At 37.1% G+C, this 18,030-nt stretch overlaps 2 protein-coding genes across 2 annotated transcripts; one reads left to right on the top strand and one right to left on the bottom strand.

Annotated features, from left to right (window-relative positions):
• Window positions 1-5,663: 5,663 nt before the first annotated feature.
• On the top strand, window positions 5,664-13,675 carry LOC128166656 (zinc-regulated GTPase metalloprotein activator 1B-like). The gene is made up of 14 exons (XM_052831949.1): window positions 5,664-5,944; window positions 6,260-6,346; window positions 6,676-6,772; window positions 6,900-6,991; window positions 7,420-7,479; window positions 7,631-7,668; window positions 9,076-9,122; window positions 10,229-10,315; window positions 10,411-10,455; window positions 10,589-10,645; window positions 10,764-10,824; window positions 11,307-11,441; window positions 12,300-12,426; window positions 13,229-13,675. Exons 1-14 carry the CDS (start codon window positions 5,860-5,862, stop codon window positions 13,297-13,299), a joined length of 1,089 nt encoding a protein of 362 aa, XP_052687909.1. The 5' UTR covers window positions 5,664-5,859; the 3' UTR covers window positions 13,300-13,675.
• LOC128166655 (protein lin-12-like) lies at window positions 13,463-17,608 on the bottom strand. The gene is made up of 2 exons (XM_052831948.1): window positions 17,325-17,608; window positions 13,463-14,941 (listed from the first exon to the last, which is right to left on the bottom strand). The coding sequence occupies exons 1-2, from the start codon at window positions 17,374-17,376 to the stop codon at window positions 13,782-13,784; spliced, it is 1,212 nt and encodes a 403-aa protein (XP_052687908.1). The 5' UTR covers window positions 17,377-17,608; the 3' UTR covers window positions 13,463-13,781.
• Window positions 17,609-18,030: the final 422 nt, after the last annotated feature.

The following is an 18,030-nucleotide window of genomic DNA, read 5'->3' as shown; positions in this document are numbered from 1 at the left end:
GGGGGGAGTCGATTCCAACGCATGGGGGAGTCAATTTTCTTCGCTTCGGAGACGGAAGGAATTTAGGTCACGCCTTTTGTAGGTATTTATAAGAAGTATTTCCAAAAAAGATATACCGCACGGAAGACAGCGATAGTCAAACTTTGTGTCGGTCATTGGTCCGAGTTCTCTATGCGTCTAGTAGTCTCAAACACTTCGAAACTATTTGACAAATTTCAAATTCACGGTTATCGGGTGGTCAAAATATGCATGATTTGTAAAATATACGACTTGCATTGGGTTACAGACAGTGGAAACAGTCGAACAAATGATCAACCTTGTAAGTGCAATGATCAAATCCTAACAAATCTTAGGAAAAAATGAATGATCAAGACATTTTCTGTTCAGATGTAACGGTGACGAAGGGGGGGGGGGGGGTCGATTTTCAGAAAACAGAACGCACGGGGGAGTAGAAAATAGTGTAAATTTAACTTTACACTGAACTTGTATCATCTTGCAAACCTTATTTGATATCAGTTGTCAATATATAAAGTATATTAAACACTGTTTACAAACGGTTTTATAACCAGTAGCTAAAAATGCAAAATATGTGTTCAAATAAAACGATATATCTTCATAACTTTACTTTTTCTCTTTTCTTGTGATTTGTGTATCTCAAACCATATCAAAGACACATGGGGTTCACAACAACATTCACAGAACTACATTTATCTGTTGTGTTTTGTCATTATCCTGTGTGTGTGTTGTTAGTTTGTTTGTTTTTTTAAATTCGTTGTTTTCATACATATAAACACACTAGTAATACAGAGGATATGATTTAAAATGCTGTATTTGTTTTTGTCATCTGTATATCATGTATGTATTTGCTACCGAAGGGTGGTTTGTGGGTGCTCTTGTCAGTATGATTATCTAGTAAGGCCGCGGCGACGTTGACTTGTTAAATTGGGGGGGGGGGGGGGGGGGGGGGGGGGGCAAAAAGTAGTTGTATTCCTGTGGACTGTATGTGAACAGAATGCCTGCTTTTCTTTTTTGGGCTGATTGAAGCATAGTTAAATCATAAATTTTATATTTGACTGATGAATTATATAATTATCAATATATGTACTCCTATTGTACGATAAATAGTATAGTCATCAATTGTGTTTATTCAAACAATAAAGTGCTTTCTTTGGTTATGCATACCGGTATATGATGGTAGCTAACATTCAAGAAAAGTACATAACCCGAGTTATCAGTTTACGTATGTATATATCCTGATATGCTTGCTACTATCATAGCCCTAAGAATCACTGAAGAAAGCATGTTTACTGTTTATTTTGTAATAGTGTATATATAATAGGCTCAGTACTGTCACGCTCCTACTAGCACTAGCTAGTTGGACCGTTGGTTATTAAACTGAATAGTCGCAGGTTCGAGCCTAGATCTGGTCATTCCTCCATTTTCTATCACTATATATTTTCATCCACCAAGTATACTTTCCTCTATTTCTTACGGAAATTGATTGTATAATTCATAGCTCTGAAGAAACTGACAGGACTGAAGTCTATACGCCTCGTTTAACAACAGCTCGAAATCTTCATCAAGCTAGGAAAAATCACAGACTGCACGAAATGATCATGATGATGTCAGACTCAATTTCTAATTAAATACGATTTGGCTGCTGCTCTTAAATAACGTACTGATGTACATCGACTATCATTTAGTTAGTTTTACTTTTTACGATCAGTTTATTGATGTTTTAAAAGAAAGATGTACATTTAAACAATGAAATGCTTTCTTTGTTGATTAATGTAGTTAACGAATGTAGCAATTATTGCAGAAAAAAATACGCATTTTTTTCTGCAATGTCGCCATCTTCATATCCCGCATGAATCACTAAAAAAAGCATTTTATTTTTTTATTTATTGTCAAAACGTTACACTGAACTAACATCCATATTCCGGATCCATATATGAAGAAGTTACCATGAGAACTATAGCTACTTGGAAGTTTAAACTTAGCCCTTGTAAATACATACATGTACATGCAGTCCGTGCTTTCGATAAGTAGCTTTACTAGAATCGCTCAATCAAGAAGGAAAAAAAAACGCACGCAATTCCAACGTTAACATTAAAAGTACAAAAAGACATCAACGACCGATGTAAAATATTTATCAATATAGCTCTTCAAATATTTTTTTTAAAATTTGATCAGCTAAACTATGGATTAAAAAGTAGTTCTTGAAAGTCAATTAAACGTTTATGAATACGTTCACACACATGTGGTTCGTTTCAATAATTCGCGCAACTATATGTTTTTTAAAGAAATAGAAAAAAAATACCTTTTAATAAATGTATTCTTTTTTTTATTCAATTCAAAAATAAAATAAAAACAAAATATGAAATTAAATGGAAAACATGAGTAGTACATGTACCAGTCTTTATTGCTTAAATAATTGTGAATAAGTTGAACCATTTTATTTATTAGATAAAGTCGACTTTTATAGACCTCGTAATTCTTTATGAAAATATAAGTTGAACATTCCCGACAGAGTGAATTGAATTGAATTTTTCTACTCCCCCATGCGTTCTGTTTTCCGAAAATCGACTCCCCCCTACGTCACCGTTACATCTGAACAGAAAATGTCTTGAACATTCATTTTTTCCTAAGATTTGTTAGGATTTGATCATTGCACTTACAAGGTTGATCATTTGTTCGACTGTTTCAATTGTCTGTAACCCAAAGCAAGTCGTATATTTTACAAATCATGCATATTTTGACCACCCGATAACCGTGAATTTGAAATTTGTCAAACAGTTTCGAAGTGTTTGAGACTACTAGACGCATAGAGAACTCGGACCAATGACCGACACAAAGTTTGACTATCGCTGTCTTCCGTGCGGTATATCTTTTTTGGAAATACTTCTTATAAATACCTACAAAAGGCGTGACCTAAATTCCCTCGACTCCCCCGCGTTAGGGGTTGTTTACGGTGGGAGTGTTCAGCAGAGCGGGTGCTCGCGAGCGCTCTCCAAAATTTGTGTTGCAGGTGTAGGGAATTTAATTGGCGAGCGCTGGCGAGCACCCGCTCTGTTGAACACGCCTGTGGTATCCCTAGCTGTCACCACCCCCAAACATGTCACCTGACGATGTGTACAGTGTGAAAATTCCAATCACTGCTTAGTGTCACTATTTAAGCAAAAACCTGTAAGTTCTAGAACATATCATATCATATTTGCGATGCATTAAACGCTTCGAAATAAATTCGCTTTTAGGGCGAGGTCTCTCCTCATTTTATGTTTTTAATGCTGTATAACTTTAATCATTTTTTACAGAAAAAATAAAACCAACCCTTGGACGATTCGGCAAGAGAAGCGCTGACTTCTCGGCTCTAACCGACAACTTAGCCTTACATCTCTAAATAAATAGAATGTTTTAGAAAAAAATATATGCTTCTGTTGTGAAAAATAGTATTTTGTGGCATTTTTTGATCGAAAAAAAACTCCATTCATTTTTTAGAAGAATTTAAGAACGTGTCACTGGGTTTATATTACCAAACTAGTATATAGGTTACTAAAATAATTTAGCAACTTTGCAATTTACTTTGAGTAAAATTAAGAGTGTACTTGTGTGCATCCTCACGATTTCGGGGTCCTGTGTCCACTTCGGCTGTAGGATGTTCCATGGCCATGCACAAGAGGACTCAGGTCAGTCAGGACCCCCGATGTAGCCAGGATATTCACGAGATTACGGTGTAATCGATCTAAATTACTTTTTATTAATTTCGTAATTACCATACAAGGGGCTTTTCTTTTTTAAATATCTTTTTACTTAAACAGAACAGGAAATAACTGTAGGAGGAAACAAAGAAATTGAAAAAAAAATAACCATGAATTATGCTACATCAATCATGTGAAATAAGCAAGGTCTGGAAAGTGGAAACCGCCTCGCACCATTATCCATCTTCGCTAGCCAAGGGTTTACGATCCGCTTCTCTCCTCTAGAAGCGGATCGTAAACCCTTGGCTAGCGAAGATGACCATTATTATCAAAACCGATTTGGTTTGACTTTTCCTATAGCGTCACGATCATTTCTGTCAGCTACGTCATGCATAAATTATACACGCCGCCGTTGTGAAAACTTTATGATTGGTTGAGTTAGGCGGAGTTATCAGTACATGCTTATGCAATGCCAGAGCTGAAGGATTTCTCAGAACAGTTCATTTCCCCCCAATATTATTCATTCAAAATCGACTATCCCCTATGTTTAAATTCTGTGCAAAACTTTCTCTCTCTCTCTCTCTCTCTCTCTCTCTCTCTCTCTCTCTCTGTAAACGGGCGTTAAACCATAGCCTCAACTCAAGCTACGGTCCAGAGTACGGCGTTATAAAAAATATAATATTTAGATGTTGCATGTGCTAAGCGTTCAATTCATGTAAATACCGTAAATGTGTAATATGCACATGTATTACCTACTAACTTGCCAGTCGAAGTGATAGATATGAATTCCTCGATTTCTACACCTTTCGATCGGCAATCGACAGTCAATAAAAGAATTGAACGATGGTGTGAAAGAACGAGACGGAAGTGGAGAATGCAAGGGGGTTTGTACATGTGCGTCTTCATTAGACAAGTGTCCGATTCGTTTCTCTTCTGTTGCCGTATCACTTTCGGTGTAATATATATATTATGTATAAGCATACTGGCTTGAACACTTTGAGTACAAGTAGACCAGTCTAATCGACTGTGCAGGCACCGTCCCTTGGTACTCTCTGTTTTCAGGCCACTTTGTTTCTGTATAGCTTGTATTCACTGATGTGTAAATCCCATACATATATTTCATTGTATTAATGAAACATTTTGCATATTGTTGCCTGGACATTGTGAGCAGTATTTCATTCATTATTTGTTATAATCATGATATTATTATTATTATTTTTTTTTTTTAATGTATATGCCCCCTGAGGGCCCTTGATTGGTGAATAAATAAATATAAATATATATATACTAAAATATCCACAAACCATTTACTGCAGATTTCTTTATTTTACCTGTCTCTGAACCGCCGATCACCAGCTCCATACATGAACAATGGTTTGTTTACATACATAAAAAATACAGTTCTTGATCCGCCTTCCGAGTACGGAAGAAGGTTGTTTAATAGGAGAAAGTTTGGGGCAAGTAAAATACAATTATTAACAGTAGTAAACTAAATGAAGAATTATTATTTTTTTCAAAAATAGCGTTATTTTTATATGCGGCAAATTGCCGTAAAGTTTTTTTGTACATGTAAGTATTGTATGCACTGTAGCTTTATATTTTCTAACCCAAAATTTATACATAGAGCTACAGCTATATATGTTATCATATGTACCGTATGTATTGTTTTATCACAAGTGTACACTTTCGAAAAATAGCCCAATTTCGACAGTCACGAGTACCCATGTAAATTTTTCATTCTCAGATATGTTGTTGTTCTGTCCGTGCATAATTTAGTCTTAGTTAACCAGCAGCCAATCAGCGGTAAGCTGAATCCACCAATAAAAAAATTGTGGTTAAGGTGCGGGTATTGTTTATGTATGACGTAGCTGAAAGAGTTGAACGCGACGCGATCGGTAAAGTCAAACCAAATCGGTTTTAGTAATATCAGAAATTGATAATGCTGGTTACGAATAAGACAAGGTACGAGCTAACAGGAATTTTCGCGAGAAAAAAATAAACAAGCATGACTTCGGCAGTTTAGACTCCACTGTCTTAAAAAGCCCATCTCACCGTGCAAACATCACTGGATTGACCATATTTCATTCTTGAATTGAAGCTCACATTTCTCCACAGATCTCCGTCGCTATAATCCGAAGATCACGCGCTAGCCGCAATCGGAATGTCAGACGAAGACGAGGAAATTCCGGACCTTGTTCCTGCCACCTTTGAGAGGGTCCCCATCACTGTCATCACTGGATTCCTCGGTAAACTAACAATTTACCGAAACATCTCACACTGATTACAATTTCATGCGACAAAATGTAATTAAAAAAAGGTTTTCATCCTTTCTATGCAATCAATTGATCAACAGTTTACACAAATTTCTACAATCAGGCAACATATTGCTCATGCTGTTTAAGATAAAATAGAATATGCTGAATGCAAATTAAAAATCAAATTTGTTAATGTTTAGAGCAATATATCTAACCATGCTAACCTCAGAAACACAGTACAATAGTAACAGAAAACGTCATACACAGACTCTGTATTAACAAAGATGTTTTCTATTAAATGTTCAGGAGCAGGAAAAACCACTCTTCTGAATTATGTCTTGACAGAACAGCATGGAAAGAGAATTGCGGTCATCATGAATGAATTTGGTGAAGGTACATCACAGCATAACCCAAACAATGTTATTGTGCAAGATCAGGGACGTATACACTGTATTATATAGTATATACGTCCCCGGCTAGATGTAGAAGATGTTTCTGATTCTGTGTTTGCTTGCCTATCTGTACAATTATGTTATTGTTATGCATAAGATCATTGGTCAGGTACAAGGACAACCAATAATGGATATCCCGTGCCCCACTATCAACCATGGCCACTTTAATATTCTTCTTTCTTATTCTGACATATTCTTCTTAACCAATTACCTGTACTGGCCGTAGATGTAATTTCTAATGTAACTGTCATCCTTTCTCATTGGATTCAGGAGACTCTATTGAGAAGTCCATGTCAGTGGGACAGGAGGGTGAACTCTTTGAGGAATGGCTGGAGCTCAGGAATGGATGCTTGTGCTGCTCAGTCAAGTATGTGGCTAGTTGTGGTTCATTGTAGCAGGTAGCAATGTAGCTCACATAAGCCAGCATTGGCAGCTGTTGTGATTTGTGCACTCTTTTTTTTCCACTGAACTTTGTACCTGTGTATATTTTTCAGAGATAATGGGGTCAAGGCCATAGAGAACCTGATGACTAAAAGAGGGCGCTTTGATTACGTTCTCCTGGAAACAACAGGACTAGCAGACCCTGGTACGGACTACATACTAACTCAGTCTTATTTTATATTTGTGTCTTATTTCTCTTTCCTATAGCTCTATACAATGTTGCTACAATAATAAGATTTGACCCTTTTCTCTTAGTCTCAAATTAGACCATCACCACACACTTTGGTACAGGTGCTTGGACATTTCATTTGGAAAAAATCATTGATTCTTTTGACCTGGAAGAATTATTTCTGAATATTTCTGAATTTTGTAATACATGTACATGTCCTTGCACCTTTTGTAAATCAGGAAAATGACACACAAACATGCAAAATTAATAATTTGTAAAATTTGAACATTTATCCTTTGTTTGGTTTGGTTTGCCCATTATAGGCAGACAAGGTTTCATCTATTAACTTCCTATATTTAGTTAGTGTGGCTGAAGCTTTAATTGATATGTTTTCTACTCATTAGGTCCTATAGCCTCTATATTCTGGTTAGACGAAGAACTGTGCAGTGAAATATTTCTGGATGGTAAGTTAAACAATATCATGATTTCTAGTGCTGTAATAATAAAATGCTATTTATATTTTATATATGTATGTATTATTGACCTTTAAGAATTGTATTTGACTGCCTATAAAGATGTTAATTTATTAACACCACATGTTTTTGTTTTAATCAGGTGTCATCACCATGGTGGATGCTAAACACTGTCTACAGGTATAGAACACTGACTCAGGCTGTAGAATGAGATCCAGATACATGTATAATATCCATGGAATTAGGCTGTAGACTGAGATCCTGATACTTGTATAATATCCCTGCCTGGAATTAGGCTGTAGAATGAGATCCTGATACATTTATAATATCAATGGAATTAGGCTGAAGACTGAGATCCTGATACTTGTATAATATCCCTGCCTGGAATTAGGCTGTAGAATGAGATCCTGATACATTTATAATATCAATGGAATTAGGCTGAAGACTGAGATCCTGATACATGTATAATTTCCATGGAATTAGGCTGTAGACTGAGATCAAGATATGTGTGTAATATCCATGGAAATAGGCTGTAGACTGAGATCCTGATACATGTATAATATCCATGGAATTAGGCTGTAGACTGAGATCCTGATACTTGTATAATATCCCTGCCTGGAATTAGGCTGTAGAATGAGATCCTGATACATTTATAATATCAATGGAGTTAGGCTGAAGACTGAGATCCTGATACATGTATAATTTCCATGGAATTAGACTGTAGAATGAGATCCTGATACATGTATAATATCCATGGAATTAGGCTGTAGAATGAGATCCTGATACATGTGTAATATCCATGGAATTAGGCTGTAGAATGAGATCCTGATACATGTATGATATCCATGGAATTAGGCTGTAGAATGAGTAAGCTGTAGAATGAGATCCTTATACATGTATAATATCCCCATGGAATTAGGCTGTAGACTGAGATCCTGATACATGTGTAATATCCATGGAATTAGGCTGTAGAATGAGATCCTGATACATGTATAATATCCATGGAATTAGGCTGTAGAATGAGTAAGCTGTAGAATGAGATCCTTATACATGTATAATATCCCCATGGAATTAGGCTGTAGACTGAGATCAAGATACATGTATAATATCCATGGAATTAGGCTGTAGAATGAGATCCTTATACATGTATAATATCCATGGAATTAGGCTGTAGAATGAGATCCTGATACATGTATAATATCCATGGAATTAGGCTGTTAAGATACATGTATTATGTAATTTTTTTAATGACAATTTGATATTTTATTGATATATCTAAGAGTTATAGTTCAAATTTGCTAATAAGTCATAACACACAAGTTTAGTTACTTTAATACTTTATAGTCTTAGTATTTCAATGCAAGAGTTATGGAACTTGGACAAGAATTGGAGACTTCCTGAGAATGAAAACTGGTAAATACCAATAGTTGCAAGTGTCAAGTTATTGTATGTCATTTAACAGTTTTACTCTCACAAAGTTAGTAAGAGTAGAATGGACACCAAAGCATTAGTCATACCAGTACCTCGCGTTACTGCTTGATCTGCCGGATTAATGCGTCTATGTAGAAATGTTTCTTTTGTTTTCAGCATCTAGAGGAAGTTAAACAAGATGGTTCTACCAATGAAGCCACACGGTGAGTGAATAGTATTCCACCTTTGGATTCTGTAGCTTGTACACCACCACTAGACTTTGTTCTGTTCTTGAATTTGGGACAGTATGTTTATTTTCCTAGTCCATCCATTTGTACAAGATTTGGGATAGTAATTCAGAATGAGTTTGGGTGATGTGACTGAATAATCATCTAGAAAGCTTGCTACCACCTTTGTACTTGAATACAATCTATACTTCAGTGTGACTATATTAAAATAATAGACTCGAATTTTTGGGCTTTAAAATTAATACCTAGAAATCGGAAGAGTACTGTCTTTTGTTTTGTATATTTTAAACATCATTGGAAATTCCTTTTAAAAATCCTGAAATCATCTGGATTTTTTGGATTTTACAATCTTGCGCATGCGCATTAATTACATTCACGCTAAATCACAGGAGGCTCTTTAGTTTATGTTTCCACAATATCACTTTTGCATGGATAAACTCAGAAACGATATTAGAATTACATGTAAATTTTCATTAAAAATTTATCATATATTCTGTTCATCAAAGGAAATACGGGAGATAACTCTCAGTGGCATATATGGCAAGAAAATAGGACTATGTTTTGAGGTGATACTTTTGTACCCTAGGGTACACTCCTATATCTTTAAGGAGAAAAGGGGTTACAAGGAGGGTACAGTGTAAAAGCATTGGAAAATGAAAGTAGCAAATTATTAAAAATACTTGTAAGTCACTAAGGTACAGAGGGTACAATGGTAACATAATGACTGAATGCCACAGACTTTTAACTGTGGTGAAGGTCTGTCCCTAGACACAGTTAGATTATTCTAGCTAGGCAGAATTTAGTGAAATTAATAGCATTATTGTAGGCTTAAAGCTTAGATGTGTAAATGTCGATAATACATTGATGTATCTATTTCGTAAATGTCCAATATCATATGCAATGTCAACATGTGCATGCACAGGTCAAAGTCTAGTAAAAAAAATAATCATTTGATGTAAATATGTATTTGTATATAAATAGGTACAATCAGAAATGTGTCATAGCAAATCCAAGCTAACTTGCCAAATAACAAAAATTGTCTTTTTCAACATGTTTCTATAATTTGATATTTTTCTCCACAGGCAGGTGGCTCTAGCTGATGTGATTATAATTAATAAAACTGACCTAGTTAATGCCAAGGAACTAGACCAAGTCAAATCAAGTATACGGTATGTCAAGAGAGAGAGAGGAAGAAAACACAAATTCAATTTAATAAGGGATTCTGATGTGATATTTAGCTGACCCTGATGTATTTACTTTTCAGATCTATAAATAGATTAGCCAAATTAATTGAGACTACTAGGGCTAGGTAAGTATATACACAGTTCTTCATTCTTATCGTTTGCTATTGTTTCCATTTCATATTTTCATTAATAATACCTGTTTGTAAGCAGTAGTTTTGCTGTCAAAGCCATTTATGAGGCATTCGTTTCTTGTTTTAGAACTGACCTTGACTCCATATTGGATCTAAATGCATATGACGGCAAAAGTAAAACAAGGTAACGTACACAGGAATTGAGCTCTGTGCTTTTTTTTTTAAATGAAACTGTTCAATCAGTGTTGTGACTTGAAATAGGAGAAGTTAATGTGAGAGATACTTGGTATTTTTTTTTTCAGTTTGGAGGAATTGTTTCAAGAGAGAGGATTTGAGAAGGAAAATGTACACAAAATTGATCAGGTCTGTCAACTACAAATCTATTTTGGGGTATACTGGGCTGCGTTCAAGATCGTAGCTGCTACGTAGGGCTACGTAGTTGAACGGTAGACTAGCCTAGCTGCTACATAGATATTCGTAGCCTAAATATTTTATGCTAAGCATCAAATTCAAGATGGCCACCTTAGTTACCATATTGTAACCAACCTGAAATCTATTTACTTAGTGATAATTTGTTCAGCCTTTAAGTTAAATTGAATATTAACATGTATATTTCCGCTTGAAATTAACAAATTATGTCGATATAATTAGTCTTAGTTGAATATTTCCAACTTCAAATCTGACTTAGTGGCTAACTTAGCGGTCCGCTCAAAAGACCTAGATATCTACGACCTGGTGGCTAGGCTAGCTGCTACGATCTTGAACGCAGCCCTGGTATTTATAATGATAGTACTTTATATTCTGTAGGCAGCTTATATACATGTATGGTGGTTGATGGTTTTTAGGATGTGACAACATTTACCATGGAGTTTTCAGGAAATATGGATAAGCAGAGAATTGACAAGGTCCTACAGGATTTACTTTGGGACAAAGAACTAGTCAATTCAAGGGGAGATAAGCAGGAAATCTACAGACTCAAGGTACTCAACAACTTATAGATATACAATTCAAGGGGAGATAAGCAGGAAATCTACAGACTCAAGGTACTCAACAACTTATAGATATACAATTCAAGGGGAGATAAGCAGGAAATCTACAGACTCAAGGTACTCAACAACTTATAGATATACAGTACAAATACAAATAAGGAATATTCATGCAATGTTGAATCTCTCTCAAAGACAGACTTTCGTGACAAGAAATCTATTAATATCAAGCATGGTTATTGCTTCATTCACACATAGAACACTAAAGGAAAGTGACAATAGCTGTGGGCTCTCTCTCTCTCTCTCTCTCATCATCATCAGAGTACACCTGACCAGGTTAGGAAATCTTATCATTTATCATACTTTCATAATGTTAAACAATATTTCAAAAAATGTAGCCACACGGTAAGTGAATAGTATTTGACCTTTGGATTCTGTAGTTGTACAGCACCACTAGACATGTTCTGTTCTAGAATTTAGGACAGTATGTTTATTTTCTTAGTCTCTCTCTTGTGGGCTCTCTCTCTCTCTTTCTCTCACTCTCTCATCATCATCATCCTAAGAGTGCGCCTGACCAGATCAGGAAAACCATTTATCATACTTTCATAATGTTTGGTATTTCTGAGGTGAGAGAGAACATCAATTTTATCAAAACAATTCACTGCTACTACTCACTAGATTTGATACTGCAAGATAAATATTAAGGTCATTGTAAATTATATGACCTTGAAACAGCATTTAAAATACTCCCCCCCCCCTCCAAAAAAAATTTTAATTTTTTCAATATACCTGCAATTATAATTCTTGCTTAAAAAATCCCCCCTTTCAGGCTTTGTCTGTATTTTCCTGCAGGGTTTGATATCAGTGGCGGGAGATGACAGACGCCTAGTTGTACAAGCCGTCCACGAGTTATACGATTCCTTCTTCACGTCAAAATGGGAGGAAGAGGATCAACGGATTAACAGATTAGTCTTTATAGGTATATACTTGTTAACTTGTTCCACAATGTAATCAATTGCAACTATGCAGTTAACTAGTAGGGACAGTTAGACTAAGAATAACATGTCTTTCATATTATGATAGTCACTTTCTTTGTGACTTTGGGCTCAATAAAAACTCACAAAAAATATGTACCGGTAAATATGAATTTTCATCTTCCATCAAGTTAAAAATTTGATATACCGATACATGTATTTGTATTTTAAGATGAGATATTTTTTTCAATAAAATACAGACAGAAATCACATGAATGAAACAGAAAATCCCTATTCCCAAGCAGAAAGGGGAATACCCCCAGTACATAATGCTTTTTAACTTGTTCAGCAGCCATTGGCTGTAGAGCAAGTGATTTTCTTTATTAGGGCTAGTATGACTTTATAGACACCAGCCCTGACTTATGTCTAGCTACAGCCTCGGTCGTGGTGGGTTAACTCAGGGGTGAACCAACTTAGGTATAAAGGAATTATTTCTAGCTAGGTCAGTTGGATCTTGTCAGTAACAAAGTTCACAGACAACTAAAATTTAGATTTTAGGAAACTGGTCTCTTAATTCTACAGTAACTGCAAAATGTAAAGCATTAAACCTAATGATTTCTGGGGGGTTGTTCCTGCATTCATTGAATTACAAACATTTGTTCTTGTTAATGACATTACACAGGGAGATTTAAATCTGTGGAGTGTTTGCTCCACTAACACAACAGACTTCTAGAGTAGATGTGAGGTTTTAAAATGTTTGGATTGAGATGTTAACTGTATACCCAGCTGTTTGTCATCTCTTGACAGGTAGGAACTTAGAGAGAGCCTCCCTGGAGTCCAGGCTCGCTCTGAGGGGACCAGCCAATCAGAGCTCTTGATGACGGCTCCACTCGACCCGTCGAGGCTTAGGATAGCTGGGGGAATTGGACGGTATTAATATTTATTGTTCCTGCACACAACAATTGGGCCTAGGATTTAGTGCCTCTCCAGAACATTTAATTGTGATCCAATGTCAGCTAATTTTACCAACGAAAACAGAAAGATTGTTCACATGGATTTATTTTATTAATATGGACAAAACACTCTCAACAAATATGCACAAAAATTGATGCTAGGCAATTGAAAGACTGAATGTGGGCCACAGTGTGTTGGTAATTGATCAACACATAAAATACATGTGGCGTGTGGCATTGAATAATACTGACGGTTTTAGCTACCACTGTTTGTTAATAAATGAATAATCAAAACTAGAAACAGCAAGTTGTTGACTTTTGCTTACTGTAGTATCACCTTAAACAGCTGAGACTTGTCACTTGTTTATGAAATCTATTCACATTTAATGACAGTGGTCACCCTTCCTTCAAGTACAGGTTTCCACAATGGCAGACTCAGAGTTTGAATTAGAGGAAGTAGACAGGGCAAGGATACTTTTTGATAACGCCGGTTTCTTCATCCACTCGGGCTGGTATTGGTCAGAGTAAATTCGGAATATGGTAGTCATGTCGGGAATTATAGCTGGTTTGGCCCGCCGGGAGAGTGCGATCAGTTTGGCGGTTGAAGGGTGGGGAATGCGGCCTTTTTTGTACGACGACGGACGCTGTAGGGAGTCAAAATCGTCGATCTCGTCTAAAACCAACTGCCGGGCGTCCATCCCATCCACGAACGTTTCACTTCTCTCGAACTCTTGCGACGTTTGGAGGTTCGGAAATCTGAGCGACTGCGCGGACCAGGGCAGCTGGTCCTTGTGCTTCTTCCCGTGATTACAGGGCTGGGTGGTGGGGGGCTGGTACATGGTCGACTCGCGGGAAAAGGACAGAGTGGTGGCGCTGGCGGGGAGAGATGGGAGAGTCCGGCGAGGGGTGTACTTGGAGGACGACTCGTTCCCGCCTCTCTGAGCCCATTCGGTGGCGTTGAGAAATATTTCGTTATCGCGTAAAGTGGGTGAGGCGTTGCCCTTCTTTAGTAATAAATGCGCGGATACAAAATGCCCCTTCTTTAGCGCCAAGAGAAGAGAGGTGTAGCCAAGACTGTTTCTGGTGTCGATATCCAGTCCGAACTTCACAAAACAGTCCACTAACATCTCCACTATGGACGGGTTGCCGCTGCTGGCGGCGTGATGGAGCGGTGTGTTGCCGTCGTTGTCCGCCTCGTTAATGTCTAGAACGTCCTCCTTCAGAATTAGACCCACAATGGACGCACGTCCATTCATGCACGCGTAACTCAGGGCAGTCCTTCCTAGCGCGTCTCTCAAATTCAAAAACGCTCCGGCACCGAGAAATATCTTGGCCATTTTGTAACCGAACTCTTCTTCAATCATGCAGGCAAGCATCATGGGGGTCCGGCCGTGGAGATCCTTACAGTCTACATTGACGTTGTGTTTGGCGACTAGCAACCGGACCTGATGCAGACGACAGTCCAGCACCGCCTGATGCAGCGCTGTTTTGATTGGGCGCCTGAATAATCCAGAACCCACCGAAGAACCCGTCGGCTGCAATGATGTGGACATGTTCTCTGCTGCGCCTGTGAAGACAAAATGAAGGAAACTGTTGAACAATGGGCTGTTATTTCACTGTTAGTGTGTTTGGCACGATGTCTGTTATTCAAGAGGATTTTGTTTTAATGAAGTCAATGCCGATGGTTGATCGCTCGTTTTGGCGTACTTTGGGATTACGGATCGGGGCGGGTAATCCGGGCTGAATAATGTTTGTGTATTTCGGGGCGGGGGATTACAGGTTTTCATATGAAGTCTTTGTTTGCTCAGAATCAGATTGATTTAATATAACTTAGAACTGAAATATTTGAACAACTTGTAGTGGAGATCGTACACTTGTGTAGAGTGGGTCGTAAATACATCTACATATGAAATACAACTGATGTCTACTTGATTTGACATTGACTTGACACTGTGTTATACCACGGGTCAGTGTTATCATTGAGTGCCACGGATTTAATCAGAGAACAAACCCTAATCGATCTCCTATCAGTGTTTGTGCCTCGGTAACTCCTGACTTTTAAGATCCGTCATTCCTGTGTTTGAGGGGGGTCCGGTATATTCTGAAACAATGCCGAGCTTGTTTTCTGCTAGGGTAGAACTGCTTTTAAAAGATAAAATAAGGCCAGGCATTCAGAAACTTTACGTCTGCATGTCTTGCAAAGTTACTTGGTATTCTAATAAACATGGGAACCCCTTACCCAAGAATTTTAGTACAACTTGGCAAATTTGATTTTTATCTATTATTGCTAGAGGCGAATCCTCGAAATAAAATGCCAACAAATATGGTAATACACGAGTATGAACCCCACGAATTGATAAAATTTCTTTTATACGCGAAAAACTATCTTGCTGAAAAATTACTTTTTGAGAAGGGGAAAAATCGATTCCAAACCTGTATGGTATATTTCAAATGTGCTCAAAAGACATATCTCCTTTAAACTATTACATAATTCTTGTATTTTAATATTTGTTCCTTGATCTTTGAAGTACTTTTTAATGAATTGTTTAGAACATTAACTGCATTGAAGAAATCGATATTCAAAGTCTCTTTTGAGTACTTGCCATATTTCACATTGCATTAGGATCTCGACATTGTCGATCACATGGGAAAATGCACTGCTAGACGTCTGTCACTTTTTGAAAACTTAAAAATTGAAGTGCTGATAATAAATAGCGCCGCCATCCGACGGGGATTTATTCCTTTGTACCGGGATCTATTGCAACCCGTTCTGTTGGAGTCAAAACGGCATCGATTGTCTGTTTATCCGTGTCTTACCTGGCGTTATATTTGTACAACACCTGAAGGAGGAGCTACAATAAACAGGGCTCTCATTTTATCAATTAAACATTTAACACAGAACACCGACTGAGCAGTCTTATAGAAACAAGGCGTTCAAGTGGTCCCAACAAGACAATATTATACGAAGCTACATCAGAACACTCGAATTGATAGTAATCAAACTTTAACGGTTTCTTCTTTGTTGATTCAATTCATAACGCAAAGTACGTGAAGGCAGGGACGAGATGAAATGCGTGTCAGCAGAAAAAAATGTTTATAAAGAAATGGTAGGATTTAATTGATTTTAAACGCATCCATTGCGGCGAAACTGTGTCATACTTTATTAAATTTCAATAAAATCTTACCTTGATATCTATCACTATTTTTTGTCAGTGGGATAGGTTACTAAAGTATTTGTTACAATCACTGTTTTTTAAGTTTACTTTATTATGAATTGTACGTAATTCCGCCTACATTTTTATTGTCTTTGATAAGTAATGTTAATTCTTTTGTACCAGTATTTGAAATATGCATATGTTAATTAGTTAAATAATTTTTACAAATGATTAGCATAATTTTACAAATCCGAAAGGAGTAACTTCCCAGGGTAATTGAAATGAAGTATAAACCAGTACATATAAAAGGAAACGTGCATAATTTTTTTTTAAAATAAAGTTAAGATAGTGTCCTTTACAAAAATTTAGATTATTGATAATCAAAATTTGTAGTTGTCATGTACAAATTTTGATTATCAATAATCTAAATTTTTGTAAAGGACAATAGATCAGATTCTTATTCTGCGATCTCTGAAAATCTACCTGTAGTTCTAAATAATCGTAGAAATGAGGAAGCGCAAGGTTTTAGTGTAATACATTATTTGGGGTGCCAAGACAAGGGGGTGGGGCGCGATAGGATATACTGCGAAGGGGGGGGGGATGATAATCCTGTGAAGACAAAAAAAATTAGCCTTATTGGTCGGGTAGACAGAAAATACACCAAAGAATCCCTATACTGGGAAGGTGGCCGTAACGCGGGGAAATCCCTTGTTGAATTAATATCTGTAGGGTGGAGAAGAAAGTCCCTGAACCGTGGGGGTTGGGTCTGAGAAAACTGGATATTCATATACTTACTGCGTTGTCCCGTAGATACCGTTCCCCTACTGGATAATCCAGATCTGTCCATGACGGCCACAACCTACAAATCCTATAATCCTCTGTCACCCACTTATAACTTTCACATTGTTAAGTGGTTGTAATCGATTACTGATCAAGCTTTGTGCATTTTAAATGACGACTTACATCTCTCCCCCCGGCTCGCTTGAGAGATCTTGACATGGAGTAATATGAGCGTGGTTGCTAGGACCGCTCAGTGCTTCACACGAGCTAACAGAAGCGTGTAGGGTTATTGACACGTTGTAGACGGGGCAGCCAGTCAACTGATTAACCTGTTACTACACTTAAAACAATAGCGGGCGCAGTACACAACACAGAGAGACCGTGAGGGACTCAGTCCCAGCGCGCTACCCCGGAACGCTTTATATTACATGTACCCTAAATAGAGTTTCTGTGTAACTCAACGACTATATATTCACAATTATTATTGATACGCAAGTGTATTTATTACGGGCTATTTCCTATGCTTTTATATATTAGAAATATTAAAAACTTCAAGATAAACTTAAGTTTCTGGGAAAGGTCAGAGGTCAGGTCAGGTTTGTGAGGTCACATCCTGATGGACACGCCCCTCCTGGGAAGATCGACAAGAAAAGACTAAGGTATAAAAAATTCAGTTATGATTTTTTTTATTTGTCAATTATAACAAAATGTCCCCAAATAT

The sequence above is a fragment of the Crassostrea angulata genome, chromosome 10, assembly GCF_025612915.1.
Source record: "Crassostrea angulata isolate pt1a10 chromosome 10, ASM2561291v2, whole genome shotgun sequence".
NCBI classification, from domain to species: Eukaryota; Metazoa; Mollusca; class Bivalvia; order Ostreida; family Ostreidae; genus Magallana; species Magallana angulata.
This window is presented reverse-complemented; position numbering and strand designations above follow the sequence as displayed.